The 17,436-nt window shown below is 41.7% G+C and overlaps 1 protein-coding gene across 17 annotated transcripts in view; it reads left to right on the forward strand.

Moving 5' to 3' along the window:
- svila (supervillin a) overlaps nucleotides 1-13,805 on the forward strand; it is a 74,610-nt gene extending 60,805 nt beyond the window's left edge. For 12 of the 17 annotated variants that reach the window (XM_034234466.1, XM_034234439.1, XM_034234476.1 and 9 more), the window contains 24 exons: nucleotides 539-619; nucleotides 1,727-1,892; nucleotides 2,497-2,580; nucleotides 2,887-2,913; nucleotides 3,641-3,727; nucleotides 3,860-4,037; nucleotides 4,147-4,319; nucleotides 4,742-4,897; nucleotides 5,964-6,100; nucleotides 6,672-6,819; nucleotides 6,908-7,053; nucleotides 7,206-7,381; nucleotides 7,575-7,725; nucleotides 7,841-8,120; nucleotides 8,668-8,822; nucleotides 8,927-9,029; nucleotides 9,499-9,706; nucleotides 9,880-10,013; nucleotides 10,126-10,281; nucleotides 10,938-11,081; nucleotides 11,273-11,394; nucleotides 11,650-11,805; nucleotides 12,540-12,560; nucleotides 12,891-13,805. In XM_034234466.1, the coding sequence (XP_034090357.1) occupies nucleotides 539-619; nucleotides 1,727-1,892; nucleotides 2,497-2,580; nucleotides 2,887-2,913; nucleotides 3,641-3,727; nucleotides 3,860-4,037; nucleotides 4,147-4,319; nucleotides 4,742-4,897; nucleotides 5,964-6,100; nucleotides 6,672-6,819; nucleotides 6,908-7,053; nucleotides 7,206-7,381; nucleotides 7,575-7,725; nucleotides 7,841-8,120; nucleotides 8,668-8,822; nucleotides 8,927-9,029; nucleotides 9,499-9,706; nucleotides 9,880-10,013; nucleotides 10,126-10,281; nucleotides 10,938-11,081; nucleotides 11,273-11,394; nucleotides 11,650-11,805; nucleotides 12,540-12,560; nucleotides 12,891-12,977 (3,276 nt within the window). In that variant the 3' untranslated portion in view covers nucleotides 12,978-13,805. The remainder of the gene's footprint in view (nucleotides 1-538; nucleotides 620-1,726; nucleotides 1,893-2,496; nucleotides 2,581-2,886; nucleotides 2,914-3,640; nucleotides 3,728-3,859; nucleotides 4,038-4,146; nucleotides 4,320-4,741; nucleotides 4,898-5,963; nucleotides 6,101-6,671; nucleotides 6,820-6,907; nucleotides 7,054-7,205; nucleotides 7,382-7,574; nucleotides 7,726-7,840; nucleotides 8,121-8,667; nucleotides 8,823-8,926; nucleotides 9,030-9,498; nucleotides 9,707-9,879; nucleotides 10,014-10,125; nucleotides 10,282-10,937; nucleotides 11,082-11,272; nucleotides 11,395-11,649; nucleotides 11,806-12,539; nucleotides 12,561-12,890) is intronic. The other 5 variants (XM_034234422.1, XM_034234518.1, XM_034234430.1 and 2 more) reach the window with 3 other exon arrangements.
- Nucleotides 13,806-17,436: the final 3,631 nt, after the last annotated feature.

Below are 17,436 nucleotides of genomic sequence, written 5' to 3' on the forward strand. Positions count from 1 at the left end.
CCCTGTGTGCTGTACTGTAACAACAGACAAAGATAGCCATTACCTTGGGATCATATTGGAGCATTTAGCATCTAAGGAAATGCACACATTAGCACAAGTCTGGTGAAAACATATGAACTAATGAGAACAAATATTGCCCTGCATCTGCTGAATGTTTAAGAAGGTAGTTGCTTGCTTGTCCACCATAACAACCTTATAACTTTATAAAATTGTCTATAATAATGTTGTATCTATAATATATTATAGGTTTACACATTGTGCTTAAAATAATTTAATTTAAATAATAAAGTACAAAAGATTTAGCAGTCTTTTCCAGATTAAAAAAACAACAAATGAACTCTAATGAAACCAAAATAAAGAGCAAATAAATGTGTAGTCACCAAGCTCTGGCCAACTTAACTCTGATGTCATCACTATGACAGTGGTTAGTACACCTAAACGACTGTTCTTGCAAGCATTAACCCTGACTACTAAACGTATCTTCATGTGTAAAATCTGTATAATACTATTACCTTTTTCCACGGCTATGTCTCTATAGGATCCGCTCTTTGCCTCTACTTTCTCTCCTCCACCTGAGCCTCGTTTACATACTCCTTCCCCTGATGAGTCAGCAAGCCAGGTAAAAAGCTGCATTATCTCTAGCTGCATGCATTGCTTGCCGATTAATTGTGTCGCCACCTCCCTTGCTTTGGAAACCACACACCAATTCAAAACCCCATTGTTTCGACATGCATCTTCCCTGTAAGGTTTCTCAAATGCTGTTCAGCCATACCTGTGTGGGCATTGACACTGAATTCCCTCACATTAAAAACCAATTCACCGACCTGGGCACCTTACATTCAGTCACGCTCACCCTGCTCCACTTTCAAGCCACTTATCCCCGTCCCAACGCTTTGTCACTTCGCCTATGAAGTCAGCATGGCAACCCCTTTAGCATCAAATGCTTGTGCAAAGCATGACCATTTCCGACCATCTCTTCATCCTTATCTCTAAATCCTCATCCTTTCTTACCTTCCTCATCCATCCTTTTTGGTTGTGAAGACCATCAGATCTCCCAGACCCATGCAGGTGGATGCGAGACACCCCTGGAGACGGAAGGTGACCCTGTCAAATCTGTGCTCTCATACATTAAATCTCTTAAAACTCCCCCTCCCAAGTAGTAGCCTTTGCACACATGTACATTTTAAAAATAAAATGTGAACCTAATGAGTAATGTAATATAAGTCTCTAAAGGATACTTTCTGCCCTTGTTCTTTTTCATTCTTAACTTAAATGTGTTTTTTGTTTAACTCATGAGTGACACTAAAACCTTTTTAACCTCTCTGCTACTTTGTCTTTTGTGGATATCGCTCGCTGTTAAAGCAAATACAACATTTAAACACTTATTAACAATCATCCAATGCCGATATAAGATGGTTCTATTGTGTTTTTCAGTATGTATTATTTTCTGTTGAGTGTGAAAACAAACTTATAAGAAAGTTATTTATTTCAACTCAAGTACCTTAGTCGTTCCAGAATTCGAACAAAAATAAATATTGTGGATACAGTTACGTCATATACTCACAAAAGGGTTTCTGGAATGCATCGAACTTCACAAACTGAAGATATATTACAGCAAATTACCCTCGGGTGGATGATTCCTTTAACTGTCAATCAGGAGCATTCATTCTAAAAGTTTGTATTGTAGCTGACGGTAACCTCTCCCTCCTCCTGTCTCTGATCTTAGAGAATAGCTGATTCTGAGACGGAGAGCCAGGGGAGCGATGCGCACATGTCCATCCAGGAGAGGAAGCTGCTGATAGTAGCCCAAGAGGAGGCCTGGAAGATGAAAGGCCACGGAGCCGCCAACGACTCCACCCAGTTCACTGTGGCTGCACGCATGGTGAAGAAAGGTCAGAGGGAAACTGAACACACATATTTTCACTTCATTCCTTCTCCATCTCTGAGAATTGCTATGCAAACAGGGTGCACAGTTCATATCACCTTAGAGTGTTAAGTCTGCTGTTCAGTATTAGCTCTCTGCGTTCCTCCAGAGAATGGCTGCTGAGAGACGGAACTTTTTTTGTCGGAAACTTCCATATTAGCTTCAGGCTCAACCAGAGGGGGCAGCTGATGGCAAGTTTAATTTGTCTTTTGGGAGATTAGCAAGATTATAGCTAATGGAGCCTTAGCCAGCTTCACAGGCACCTATAAAGTCTCTTTAGCTTTGACTGCCTTTTTAAAGTTAGTTGTTTGCTCTAGTTATATTGTTTCCTACACATATACTGTACTACTGCTGCATATTGTTCCTTATTATTTAGAATATGACTTTAAAACACACACCTGTTGTTTTCTTTGTGAGGCCAACAACGGGTCACCAATCATCTATAGAACCAATGTGTTGGTAACATTGCAATTTTTGTCTTAACCTATGAAGTTAAAGTGAAAAAAAATGCTGTTCATGCCATAACATGTATAGAGCATGGATGTTCACACCTTTCTCTGCTCATACAACAGGGTTGGCTGCCCCCTCAGCCCTCCAGTCCCTAGTGACCTCCAAACCCAAGAACAGCAGCCTTGCCATCTCCAAACCACAGGAGGGTCAGTTTCTTTTTTGTATTCTTCCTAGCTTTTTTGTCATTACACCCTTGTTACCTGAGCTGGCCAGGTTCTTTAAATGGGTTATTTAAGACTGTAGTGTTGAGCTGCTTCTTCAATCCAATTTAATCTTAGCTGACATGACTTTGATTAACTGAATTGTTCTCTTGAACTTGGGTGTATTTCTCTGTTATACAATGTCAGACTCTCTGAGCTCACTGATGCTACATTTCGAGTTTTTGGAATGATTCTGGGACTCACCTCTTTCTAACACCATGTCATTAATTCTCTTTGCTTCTTTTTCAAAAGACATGGAGGAGATGTCTGATTATGAAGGTGTATTCCCTTTTTCCTTTCTTTTTGTTAGTGTTGCCCTGAATGCAATCATCATCATCATCATCGTCACCAAAACCACAAACATCATCACTAATGTGGCTGGTGTTGCTGTGAGACATCTATTAGGTCATTATAGCCTAATAGAATGTAAACAATACGACAAACTTACCATCGAGATGCATGGGTCTTAATTTTAGTAGGATTCATATTTAGCGGCTGTTTAGTGTTGTTAGAATGCCTGTGACTGATTGAGTAAACATTTTCGGATTCTACTTCATTGTGACATATGCAACATGCAACTGTTCATGCTCAGTCATTGTTCAAAGTCAGCTTCACTGTTGGCACGTTGGCCTCTGAACAACAGAAACAGGGGCCCAATCCCAATCTTTGAACAAGCAGCTCCATCCATGTTTTTATATCCCTTTCGTGCCTTCCTTCACTATGAACTGTAGGTTATCTCTCAGGCAGAGTCTGCAGTAATGTGGACTAATTGAGTTGCCAAAAGAGCCACATGAGCCCTCATGCACTTGTTGATTTGACAATGGGTTGGCCCTATCCCCTTGTTAACCTAGCATAACCCACCTCAAAGTTGGTGAGCTGTGAGTGTGGACATTGGGATTGGGCCTCAGACTTCCTGCCTGTACAGAGATAGTCTTTGTGCTATATTCAAACACAGTCAATTTATGGCTCTAACAGCTGTGTGTGTATATGTGTGTGCGGTTTGCAGAGATCAAGGCCGTCCCAGATCTGAACCTGGAGACAGACTTGAAGCTGGATAAACTGGAATCATTCTTAGGCAAGCTCAACAGTAAAGGTCAGTCTTGTTCGGTATGCTGTCTACAAGTTCAGCATGATCTGATGTCAGACCTTTCATAATGTTCACACAATGAGATGATTTTTTGACATTATTAACATACGACCAATTATTGATTCTTCTTCTCTTCAGCATTTGGACTGCCAGAATCAACCATCACAGTCACTCAGAAGAAGGTTAAGGCAGTGATGTCCCTTGAGGATGAAACTTTTTCCAAGTTCTACCGCCAAGTAGAGGAAGTCCCCGCCAATACCAACAAGGTGGAGATATATGACGACTTTGATGCCATCTTCGGCCCCCAGGTCCCAAAGTAAGCTCTCACCAACAGAGGTCATTTCTAAGTAATACCACTGACTCAATATTCATTACAACACTACTTCAACTCTGTTGACAATGCTTATTCACTGACCTCTCCGCAGACTGGCGTCAGAGATGGTGCAGCACAGACGAGCTGTGCGCCCGACACGTAACGTCCAGTCATCTAGGAACCCTCTGAAGATGCTGGCTGCCAGGCAGGACATCAGACACGAGTACACAGAGCAGAGGCTCAACATCGGCTTGCTGGAAAGCAAGAGGATGAAGACTGAAAAGAGTGAGTGGGGATAGATTAGGAGCTTGAAATGCATAAGACTACTTAGGAATACACCATGTGTTGCTTTGACTCATACTGACCTACAGTACATCTGAGTTGGAGTCAGTTTCCTGTCATTGTACAGAGCAGCGCTCAAAATCCTGACGTAGTCTGTAGCTTGTTGTGAGAGATGACCCACAAATTCAATGTCATGATACTCCCATAACGTCCTCCTTCACCTCCTCTGACAGCAATACAAACACTTGTGTATGGAGTGTTCTATATCAGTTGCTGTCATATAAAGACCAGGCTTACAAGGTCATTTAGCTGTTGTCTCATCTGTGTATAGGAGCACAAATGTAATGATTTAATGTTGTACTGTTTTTTGTTATGTTTCTGTGAGTCTCATGTCCCCTCTCTGTGCTCTGTTGTGTCCACTACAGTGAATAAGAATTCTGGTTTCTCTGATGTGGCTCTGGCTGGACTGGCCAGCAAGGAGAACTTCAGCAGTGTCAACCTGCGCAGCGTCAACATCTCTGAGCAGATGTCCAACAACAGCGCCGTGCCTTACAAGAAGCTCATGCTCTTACAGGTCAAAGGTCAGTTGCACCAAAAGACAGCTCCAAACAAACACAGACTGGTGCATCTGCACCTCAAACAGGCCCTTGACCTGATGATGGCACTATAACATCTAGTGAATTAGGCAACTAGAGCTACACAACTATCATTAGGTTAGCTTAGAGCTGAATTCAATCCAACACATTCAAAATGATTATTGTTTGCTTTTAACTTCCACAACAAGGTTTCTAATAGGGTAGCTTACAAGGTCTTGTTTTAAGAGGGCACATAAACCATCATGTTGTGCAAAATAATACCTCAGTCTTCCATTGAAAGCCCCATCCTTACAAAAGTAAATTGAGGTCAGCCTCTTTGAACAGAAAGGCTACAAGATGCAACATGTTTACTATGCTAACAAGCCAGCCAATCAGAAAGGGTTCCAAAACATCTGTCTACTTTTTCCCAATCTTTTAAATGAGGTTGTATATTTTGTTAGACATAGGAATATATTGGTAGTGAGGCAATAGTGAAGCATCTTTACCTAAGTTACATTAAGTTGTCACGAGTATAGAAGGACAAATAGCTACTGCATTACACAAAGCTTTGGAGGATGCCTCCTTTCGAGAGGATATCTAAAATAAGATACATGAGTTGGTCTATTTCGGTGTCGTTACTCCTCCTTTATACGTCTGTTGGTGACAGCTGTTGCTCTAAATCATTCTCCTTAGGTCACCTCAAACTATCCAGGGATGATCCTCTTCCAAAAACCCCACTGTGTGTAATCCGGAACAAATCCACCACATGGGGGGTATCACTTTGTTGGGAAGTTAGCTACCTGCTTAAGAATCGCATCTGATGGAAACACCTGAATAGCCAATGGGATTGATTGTCAATGAGACAAATGTATGATATAATGTAGATTGCAAACCGTGGGTCCTTGACAAGGTGGACACGTGTACATACATGTTCAGGGTCAAATGGTGATGGCTGGCATGTTGTTGCCCCAACACCTTGTATGATAATGCAGGCATGCTGACAGTGATATTCAGAGCTGTCACTGATAGCCACCTGTTCCTGCGTTGTTTTTTCCTGCCCATGTAACTCCAGGCCGACGGCATGTCCAGACCAGGCTGGTGGAGCCCAGAGCGTCCTCCCTGAACAGCGGAGATTGTTTCCTACTCATCACACCTCACCACTGCTTCATCTGGACTGGAGAGTTTGCCAACGTCATAGAGAAGAACAAGGTGGGTCCTGCTTTTGAGGGATGCAAAATAACAAAAGCAAAAATAGCTAGATTGAGACTTAACTTTCAGTCAACAAAAGCAGAGCAAGGGTGTAATCTGGGTAGGCCTTCACGTGCAGGATGTAAACACAGCCTTGGGAGGAAGCAATGGTGGCACAGGAAGTGTGTGCTGACAGAAAGGAAATGTGTGTGTCTGAGGGTTGTTGCAGGAAATGGACACAAAACAAAGCTTACAGTACAGTGTTCTGATGACCTGTGATTGGCTCAACAGAACACTGACCTCAATTGGACACAGAGGAAAGCTCTGAGTCATGGCCCTCATTATTTACGAGGGGTTGTTTGAATTTAGGTCATTGAAGTTTGCAACCTCTTGTTCCTGAGTAATGAACTTGAACTTTTCCCCTCAAAGTAATGGGGTTGTGTCCTCCAAAAGTTAACCTAAAAAATGCATAGATTTATGTACCTCACATTTTATGGTGCGTCTGCCTTTGAAAGCACAGAAACCCTGTGTTTTTGATATACCAGAATGCATTGGTTTAATGTAATACAAGTGTTCTCTGTCATTCTTTCAGGCTTCAGAGTTGTCAAACTTCATCCAGAGAAAGAGAGATTTAGGGTGCAGAGCTAACTATGTCCAGGTCATCGAGGAGTGCGTCAGCACAAACAGCCATACTGCCAAGGATTTCTGGAAGATTCTGGGAGGGCAGTCCAATTATCAGTGTAAGACATTATAACTGGCATAAAGCACACTTTGAGAAACTAGATTCTGTAGCAATGCAAGCTAATGGCCTGGTCTTTCTTCTTGCAGCTGCTGGGACGCCAGATGAAGACGAGCTGTACGAGAGTGCCGTTGTTGAGACAAACTGTATCTATCGCCTGATGGATGACAAATTGGTCCCAGATGATGACTTTTGGGCCAAAGTGCCTCGCTGTTCCCTGCTGAACCCAAAGGAGGTCAGACAACCTGACTCGAATCTAAATGTATCTTTTATATGTTGTGCTGTAAATAAGCCACTATGTGTAGGGTTCAAATGTTTAGTAGTTTAGTGCCATCCAGTGGTAATATAAGAAATTACACCTTTTTTTGTTTCTGTGCTTCTATGCAGGTCTTGGTGTTTGACTTTGGCAGTGAGATGTATATATGGCATGGAAAGGAAGTGACGCTGGCACAGAGGAAGGTGGCCTTCCAGCTGGCGAAGCACCTGTGGAACGGCACGTTCGACTACACAAACTGTGACATCAACCCGCTCGACCCGGGAGAGTGCAACACACTTATACCTAAGTACGGTAACATAATTATAGAACAAGAGTGTGTTTACACCTCTGTCTGTGGCTCAGGAGATTTCATAAACTTAAAGTAACAAAAACATGCCACAAAATGCCATAGATGACTACTAATACTAGAACAGAAAATAGAGAATAGTCAGTTGAAGTACTAGTATTTTTGTACTGAACTGAATCCTCTTTACCTGCAGGAAAGGCCAGGGCCGACCTGACTGGGCCGTGTTCGGCAGACTGACTCAACACAATGAAACCACCCTTTTCAAAGAGAAGTTCCTTGACTGGAGCGACTCCAAGAAAACACCAAGCCCGACAAGAAACAACGACCACAACGCCGATCAAAAGGTATCCAAAAGTACTTCAGTATTATAAAAGTCTTATTACTAGGATAAAATGCCACAGAGAGAAAAATATAATATATCATTCTTAACTCCATACTTCATGTTGATCTTTACCCCAGGAGCAGTCTGCCTCTGATCAGCGCCGTGCGTACGACGCCTCTCTGATGCTGCCTCTGCTCCAGGTGCCCGTCTCCACCAAACTGGACGGGTTCAGTGTGGGGCGTGGCTATGGCCTGGTGAAGGCAGAGGAGTGGAGGAGCTACGAGATCAACACGCTGGCGGTGGAGGTGTGGCACATCCTGGAGTTCGACTACAGCCGCATACCGCTCCAGAGCATCGGCCAGTTTCACGAGGGTGACACATACGTAATGAAGTGGAAGTACATGGTCAGCACTGCAGGTTAGGATTTTAAATTGTTACATATGCACAACCACTTATACAGTCTCAGGCAGTTTCTTTCCAAACTTCGAAGACAAATATCTTTAGGCTGAATATGCTACTAATAAGATCATGCACTCTTCAAAAGCCACAACACTAGATGACCCCATTTTTGTATGTTTGTTGCTGTATCTCTACCGTTGCTGTAGATATAATATAGACAGGTCTTTACTTTGTTGTTGAAATGCCTCTCCTATAATGAGTATGCAAAATATAAAACTCTTGAGAGAAGTCTTCCAATGTGTCAGATTATCCAGTTTGAATTACAGTATCAATAACTTCCTTATAATATCTTGTTCATCACTAGTCACAAAAGCACATTTTTCAGATATTATGCTCGAAATGTATCTTTAACTGTAACTTTAGTCCAAATAAATAAATTTGTGTAAACTGATTTATTTAGGCCAAAACCATAGGTAAAGTTTATTATAATACGTATGCAGCATTTTCTTTTGCCAGGGCTGTAGTCAGTTATTAGTCAGACAATCTAACAAACTCTTCTCATCAGTTGGGAGGAGACAGAAACCGGATCAGCAGAAGACGGCGGGGGCCGGAAAGGAGAAGTGCTGCTACTTCTTCTGGCAGGGCCGCAACTCCACCGTCAGCGAGAAAGGAACCTCGGCGCTGATGACGGTGGAGCTGGACGAGGAGCGGGGAGCACAGGTACAAAAAAGAGAGCAGATAACAAGTCTCTTTTCTTTGTCTGTCAATGTTTTGCACATTTAACTGCATAAGCTTGACTCCCCTCTCATTTCCTCTTCCTCCAGGTTCAGGTGCAGCAGGGTAAGGAGCCTCCGTGTTTCCTGCAGTGCTTCAAAGGAGGGATGGTCGTCCACTCAGGGAGGAGAGAAGAAGAGGAAAACTCACAGAGTAAGCCCACATAACCGCTTCAAGATAGTCATTCATCATCAAGACTAACACACGGTTTGCTCTCTGCCGCTATTCCATCATTTTGGAATAGGCCTAATAAGCAAATTGTGTATTTAGAGGTCCATATTTTCTGAATTATACATGATCTCCAACCATTCTTAATGGAAAAGACTCACAATGGCTGCTTAGAACTGAGTTAACACTAATGATCGCTTCGGTAGCAGTCATAAATTCATCATCTGCCCATAATGAGTGTCTCGTATGTATGAGAACTGTGCTGTAGCTTAGGGAGAAATTGGATTACAAGTATAAAAACAACCCTGAGGGATAAACACTCGCACAGAAACTCTCAGGGACTCTTTATTTCCCACACCTCAAATAACTGAGTTGTCTCCATGTACATAATAAGCTAAATGCCCTAAAATGTATCCTTATTTCTTACCTCTCACTCTGCCCCTGTTCCCCCCAGGTGACTGGCGTCTGTACACTGTGCGCGGGGAGGCGGAGGTGGAGGGCCACCTGCTGGAGGTGGCCTGTCACTGCAGCAGCCTGCGCTCCAGGGTCTCCATGGTGATGCTGAGTGTTAGCCAGGCCCTCATCTACCTGTGGCACGGCTGCAAGTCTCAGACACACTCAAAGGAGGTGGCACGTACCGCCGCTAACAAAATGAAAGAAAAGTGAGTGGAATTTGGTTTGGCATAGTATCAGCACTACTCAATGTGATACCAGAGGTGAAATTCAAACTTCTGTTTTACTGGACTTTGACTGCCAACAAATAATCAAAGCAGTTTCCTGAAACTTCTTTTTCCAAATCCATTTCTGATGTTTTGACACGTTTGCTCTTGTGCAGCTGTCCTCTGGAAACAGGCCTCCACAGCAGCAGCAAGGTGACCATACGGGAATGTGAAGAGGGAGCGGAGCCCACGGGATTCTGGGAAGCCCTCGGCAGGAGGGACAGGAAAGCATACGACTGCATGCTGCAAGGTAAGTACATGAAACCCAATGAGTGATTTTCAACTTGTTTTTCTTTACTGTAAACACCTATGGATAGTGTAATGAAATGTTTATGTGTGTGTGGTTGACCTTTGACCCCCAGACCCCGGGAGGTTTAACTTCTCTCCTCGTCTGTACCAGCTGAGCAGCAGCTCAGGGGAGTTTGCAGCTGTGGAGTTCCTTTACCCTGCCAGAGACCCCAAGCTGGTCAACTCTATGCCTTTCCTGCAGGAGGACCTCTATTCAGACTCTCAGCCAGGTACACATCAATGCACATGTCAAGATACAAACTTTTTATTTACTGGATGCTTTTTATATTCAAAGTTGATTTACATAACAACAAAGCTTCAAATATTTCTCAATCTAAGTCATTTTACTAAATAATCCATACTAAAGCCCAATTCAACTGGATTTCTTTAATCAAATCCACGTCTGAGTGTTTGGAGATTTGATAAGAATGTGTAGATATTTATTTGATAAATTAACAGATCATCAATTTTATTTATTTTTAAACTCTTGAATTTGGTTTATAAAATAATTGTGACTGATATATTTCCTGAGAGGAACATTTTACTATTAAAATAAGCTTATCAATGTTTAGAAATCACCTAAAACATATCGTCGGCATGTCCTTGCTGGACATTTTGTTGCATATATACCATCATATAATAAATGAATATCAGCCTTTTTAAGTAAAAGTGAGAAAGTGTGTGTGCAGCTAAGACTCGTTGCTCTATCGGGAATATCAATCCATCAATGTGTGCTGAAGACGTTCATGTTGATTGATGCTATACATGTATGTGTGTTTTTCCCCAATAGGACAAGCAAGTAAACCATAACATGATTTTTTTAAATGTATCCTGAACCTAAAAACTCTCTGTTAGTCCTCATCTTGTTTTCATTCTGGATTTTCAGCCTTGTTCCTGGTGGACAATCACCATGAAGTGTACCTGTGGCAGGGCTGGTGGCCTCAGGACAGTGAAAGCACCGGCTCAGCCCGAATCCGCTGGGACTCTGACAGGAAGTGTGCCATGGAGACGGTGCTGCAGTACTGCAGAGGTATACACTTCTATTATTAGACACATCAAACTACTTAAAACAATTTCTTGTAGTGTATGATGCAACATTTAGCTCCTTCTTTCAGCATCAGGCAGTTTCAGATTATCTTAAAACAAATTAGTTAAATTGAAAATGATGAACATGAACTCCCCTTGGTAAAACAGCTGCTCTGTCATTGTTTTGATCCACAGAAAAGAATGAGAAGAAGCCTCCCAAAGCATATCTGATCCACGCCGGTCTGGAGCCGCTCACCTTCACCAACATGTTCCCCAGCTGGGAGCACAGAGAGGACATCGCTGAGATCACTGAGAGGGTGTGTGCATCCCATCATATTATCTCATTACTCCCAGCCACATCATCTGATATTAAACAGTGTTGCCCACAGTGCCTTCCTTTAGCCATTAGTGTATACACTGTACTGAAAAACAAGCACTTATTGTACAAAAAGAGACTTATTTTTCCAGGTGCAAGCCATTATGTCTCATTGATTTCCTAATTACATTTGTTGTCCACTATCCAGCTTCCTTATTTGATTGAAAAATGATATATTTGTTGTGTGTGTTGTCAGGAGGCTGAGGTGTGTAACCAGATCATCCTGGTGGAGGATGTGTTAGCCAGGCTGTGTAAGACCAAATACCCGCTGGCAGAGGTTCTGGCCCGGCCGCTGCCTGAGGGCGTGGACCCTCTGCGCCTCGAGGTCTACCTCTCTGATGAAGACTTCGAGGTAAGAAACTGTTAAAAGGGACTTCTTTAAGATATTAACTATCATGTCGGTCAATACATGAGTAAAAGAGAAAACCTTTAGCAGGACAACATGTGTGCAGTTCCCTCTAGCTCTTCAGTGTTTTTTATTTAGTTTTATGTTTTTTCTGATCCACAACCTGTACTGTTTGAGTGTTCTGCTCCTCTGAACTGAATATTTATCTACAGCAAGTGGCTGAAAAGCTCAAATTAACTCTCTTTACACCAACTGCCCAGCACCGAATGACAGCCAGTAAAAGTTAGCAGCTAGCTAGTTAACATAATGAAACGGATAGCAGCTACAAAGTCAAATAAGTACTGTTTTAAAGTACAGAAAACATACTGTACTTTGCACCTTAAAATGATAAGACAGGTGTTGTTTCACACTCTTCGAATTGCCAATGCATCCTTGTGGAAATGACAATAAAATAAGTTGAAAGATGACAGACTTTAACCCCATAGAACTTATAATATGTTGAGTCAAATGTGACTTTAATCTTTCTTGTTATGAAAAACTGTGAGGTTAAAGGCATATTTTAGATCTTCTCTCCAACTCTATGGCGAAAGATGCATCATTCTGCTTTTTCAGATGTCCCGTATGTTCCTTGCTTTTTCCCTCTTTGCCCTTACAATCTTGTCTCCCATTTTGTTCTGCCATGCTTTCGCCATTTTCTTTTCTTTATGTGAACCTTTTCCTTCCTTCATCCCAACCTCCAGGGTTCAGGGGCTCATGGGAAGGTGAGTCGTATGACATGAGCATGGATGACCTGGAGTGTTGCACAGCATCCTCACTCAACTCAACCATGAACTATCTCTATCCCACTCATCATCATCACTTTTTTTCTAACCCATCTTTTGATTAGCATGTTGTTCACTCACACCCTTTGAGCTGCTGTGGACACTGAATCATGGAGATATGTCCATGGAGATTATACTGCAGATGTAAAATAAAGAATGAGGGCTGTGTTTTAAATCTCACTGATGCATGAGTGTGTTCTGAGAAGATCACTTTTGAACGTCTGTACAGTGAACAATGGTGTGACTGATTGTGTGTGGCTGCTCCGACAGAAAGCCCTGGACATGAACAGGATGGAGTATGGGGCTTTGCCCGGCTGGAAGCAGGTGAATGTGAAGAAATCCAAAGGACTTTTCTAAACGGTTGATGACCTGAAGACAGGAAGTTGTTCTCCTCTCATGTAACGGAGGGTCGAGGAGGGACTGAGGGAGCAGTGAAGGTATGGAAGAAGGATAAGTGAACAAGAGAAGGGCCCGCTTCCCCTGCTGCACATTCACTTCCATCTTGGTATTTTGGTTGTATAGGTATGAGACTCATGTAGGCGGATGCACCTCTGAGTGATTGCTCTTTTCTAAAGTCACTCTCATGAAGCTAAAGCCTCAAATGACGTCCATAGGCAGAGAGTGCAAGGCCTTTTAATTGAATTTAATGTCAATGTATGTAGATATGTACCATATGCAGAACAGCCCAGTGCCCTTACATTGTGAGAGCAGGCCTGTCAGCCTGTTCAACACACACTTCTCTGTTTAATCTCTATGTATGTTTGTGAATTGCAAATAATTTATATTTATCAAATTCATATAGGAATTTTTTTTAAAGCTTCCTGAATATTCACTGAGCTGAAAATGATTGAATAAACTGTATTGTGAATGTTGAAAAGCTTTGTGTCATATGTTGATAAATACTGGATATTACAGAATTATCTCGTGCTGTACAGATCACCATTTGCCATTTACAAATCAAATGATGCTTTATTATTATAGTGTCACTATTGTTTCAGTTCCAAGAGAGTATACATGCTTGATAAGCGGCAGAGATAGAGGGATGTTGAAATGTATGTGATTTTTAAACCCTGCAGTGTATAGTGCCTTGCTTTGTGTACAGTTTATATAAAGTTCCTAGTCTGCATTTTGAAGACTTTTTGTGATATAAATAAATATTAAACAAATAAACTCTAAAAGTCAGAATACTTTTCTTGCCTTTTGTTTTGTTCATGGTACCTGCCAATTTACCGTAGTACTGTTCTAATCACACCATGTATTGGCTGCATGTGAACACAATGTGAACATCATAGTCATTTATAGCCCAGTAGAGGGCAGTATAATACTAACTTCTACAGACTTGTGGTATGGCCATTACGCTCTAATGATCAGATGGATTAATGGTGAGTCCCTTTAAGTAATTTAAGACTCTGTTACTATCAATAACAATGAGCACACCATCTTCAGTATTCAAATGATTCGATTTATTTTCTGTGGTAAATTATTATTATTATAGTGTATATAGTGTATATATAAGTTAATTTGCTCAAGTGTACATAAGTACAATTTTGAGATACTTATACGTTACTTGAATATTTCAATGTTTTGCTACTTTGTACTTCTAGTCCACTACAATTCGGAGGTAAATGGTGTAATTTTACTCCACTACATTTATTTATTACCTTTAGTTACTTTGCAGATTTGGATTAAAGATGTGAAATATAAATCAAGTGTTAAATCAGACTTTAGTTCCACCTGGAGTAAATTCACAAGCTACCCTGCAGTATACAAAGTCATTAAAACTAGCTGCACCTTTACCAGCTTTTATAACACTTTAATGATCAATCATTATAATCAAAACATAACATCTATATTATTCTGAAATGGAACAATCTGCATAATGAGTAGGCCTACTTTAGGTATATTTTTATGCGTATACTTTTCTACGTTTACTTGAGCAATTTTTTTAAATGCAGGACTTGTACTTGTAACAGAGTATTTCTTCACTCTGGTACTTCTACTTTTACTCGAGTACAAGATCTGAGTACCTTCTCCCACCTCTGAAAGTACCCAGAAAGAGAGGCATACTGAAGCTGAGTGGTTTCGACCTGGGGTGAGTAACCCTATGTGGGGTTGGTATAAACATTTAAGGACATTACAGAAGATAAATAGTGTAGGTAAGAAGAACAAACTAAAATAGGTTGATGTTTTAAGATTGTTATTCCTTTCTTTTATTCCTATATTACCTTTCTTTTATCTATAATTATTGTAATCTGTAATGTAGTCTCTTATTCAGGTTAAATATGAGAAATGACTGCAGAAACAGAGTAAAAAGACGTTAAGGTCGCAATTAGTCTTAGCATTGTTGTATGGGGCTATAAACAGGGCTGCACATAACTGGTGCGCAGGTGGCGCATTTGCGTACCAACACTGAGAGAGAGAGAGAGAAAAGGGAGAAGAGAAAAGAGATAAAGATATTTGCGAGTTGCATATGAACTCAGGGCCGGCCCGTAGCACTGGCGTTATATGTTCGCCTAGGGCGCCAGATCTGTGGAGGCGCTGCGCTGGGAGGGAAACAACTTTTTTGACCGTTGGGGCTCATCCTAATTTTCGGCCTTGATGTAACAATATTCATAATGAAGTAAATGTAACACCCTTTTCACCCCGGTTACACGTTTTATTTGCCCTGTACAATGGGCGCTGTAAGTGATGAAAATGGGGGATGTTGGCTTATCTGGCACCCGCAGCTCACAGCCAAAGTGCGAGTGAGCGAGCGAGGGTGCACCGGTTCCGGCGCTGTTGTTATTAGAATCTGGTGCTAGCTGCTCTAACGGATATAAGAAGAAGATGTTTCTACAATAATGTGGAGGGAGAGGCTGATACTACAGCTCAGTGAGGTAAGGGACTGTGTTTAGATAGTGTTTAGATAGTTCACTTTAGTCGTTATCTCAGTGGGTCTCAAACGTTTTGATCACAATTTATGTAAACACATATTTCCAAGGCACTCCTTTATAATTATTGGGATAAACAGGTTTGAAATCATTCCAATGTATACTATAGGACAGTAAACCAAAAATATCCTTTAAAACTGGAAAGATTTAAAAAAAAATGCATAAATAAATGTTAAGATATGAACAACTAAAATAAGTTACATTCATTTGTTATTGGCTATGGTAGGTTATTGGTTATGTTCACATACTTATTTGATTACATCCACTTGTCTAAGATGACAACAGAGACTTTCGACCCAAAACCAGCTGTTGACTTGTGGATGCAAGCAGCTAATCGCAGACTCAACCAGAGAGAAAGAAGTAGGCCTACATCATCAGCTACCATGTCTGACAGTGAGGAGAACAGTCAGGAGGGTAGTGATGACAGCTTGTAGGATTACTGGTCGTGCTAATGTTGTCTTGTGTTCACCTCTGCATGTGTGTTCTGTGTTCACCTCTGCATTTGTGTTCAGCGCGTGTGTCTGGCAAATAAAGTCAAGACCCCCTCAAAAGTTACGGTTTATTTCATTTTAAGGATGAGCACCAAGCAACATCTCCAGGTGCTCCTTTGAGAACCAGGGCAAAAAAGTTATGTGCACTCCTGGCTATAAACCAATTAAGTAAAGAAGTGATTTGATGACTGTATGGAAAAACAAAAACTGAACAGCAGCTTCCCAGCCGACACATGACTTGTCATAGCACGAAAAACACATTTGTTACTAACAACATTAAAGGTGACTCAGTTCTATTGAGGTGCGTTAGTCAGCCTGAAACTGAAGTGGCATTTAGCCATTACTGATTTTATTATTTACACCTGTGCTTTTCCTGCCCAAATTTCTAATGTGAAAAACCCAGTTTAGTCATCATAAAGAAACAACGGGGGGGGTCTGTGTGTCTACAGAAGGTCCAGTTGTGATAGACACGGTTCGAATGAATGTCACCATGTTTACTGTCAGTCTCCTCCAACACCTCCTTCAGCGACTCTGCTCGCAACACGTTCTCACTCCCAACCCGTCACACGTTGACGGACGGTCAGGGGGGTACCCTGTCCGTAATTCCGTGACGGGGAGGCGTCACGGAATTATGGACAGGGTACCCCTTGAGTCAGTTTTCAACGGGCAGGGCGTCCCATAGCAACACGCTCTCACTCCCAACCCGTCACATGTTGACGGTCGGTCAGGGCCCCTCCCCGTCACACTATTACGCACAGGGTACCCCTTGAGAGTCAGTTTTCAACGGGCAGGGACTGGGAGTCCCATTGACTTGCATAGAGCTCCCTGAACGCTGGTAATAGACGAGTTGGGATCGTGGCGAAATGCTCTCCGCAGATCCATTCTCACAGCGTTTATCAACCTTTTTCTTACTCAATATCAATCCACACTTATTGTTTTTACTTCTTTATTTTAATTGAATAATGTAGGACTTTTGTTGCCATCAGTTATGAGGAGAGGAGGGGCTCAGAATACTGAAATCTGTATTGTTTCATCGTTTTTTCCATCTAATTTTGTATTATTTTCTAAACCACACACTGTTATTTACTCAACAATAACACATAATTATCCTTGTGTTTATTTATTTGTTTGATTAATAAACACAAGTTGGAGTCTGTCAGGACCGAGGGTCGGAGCAGCTCATCCGAGCGTCGAATAACACTTTGAAATGGGATGGAACCACGGCAGACTGTCCAAAACTGGATTTGAACGGGTCCACCCCGTCCCCCCCTCCCCCACCCCGGCCCCAGAACTACACATGCTGGCTATTGTGTGTTTCGCAACATGTTCTATGGCACGTCTCTACTGGGAATTGTAGTTTTAAAAGACATTTTCGTATTTCCCATAATAAGAAGT

This window comes from Gymnodraco acuticeps, unplaced genomic scaffold (assembly GCF_902827175.1).
Source record: "Gymnodraco acuticeps unplaced genomic scaffold, fGymAcu1.1, whole genome shotgun sequence".
Lineage (NCBI taxonomy): Eukaryota > Metazoa > Chordata > Actinopteri > Perciformes > Bathydraconidae > Gymnodraco > Gymnodraco acuticeps.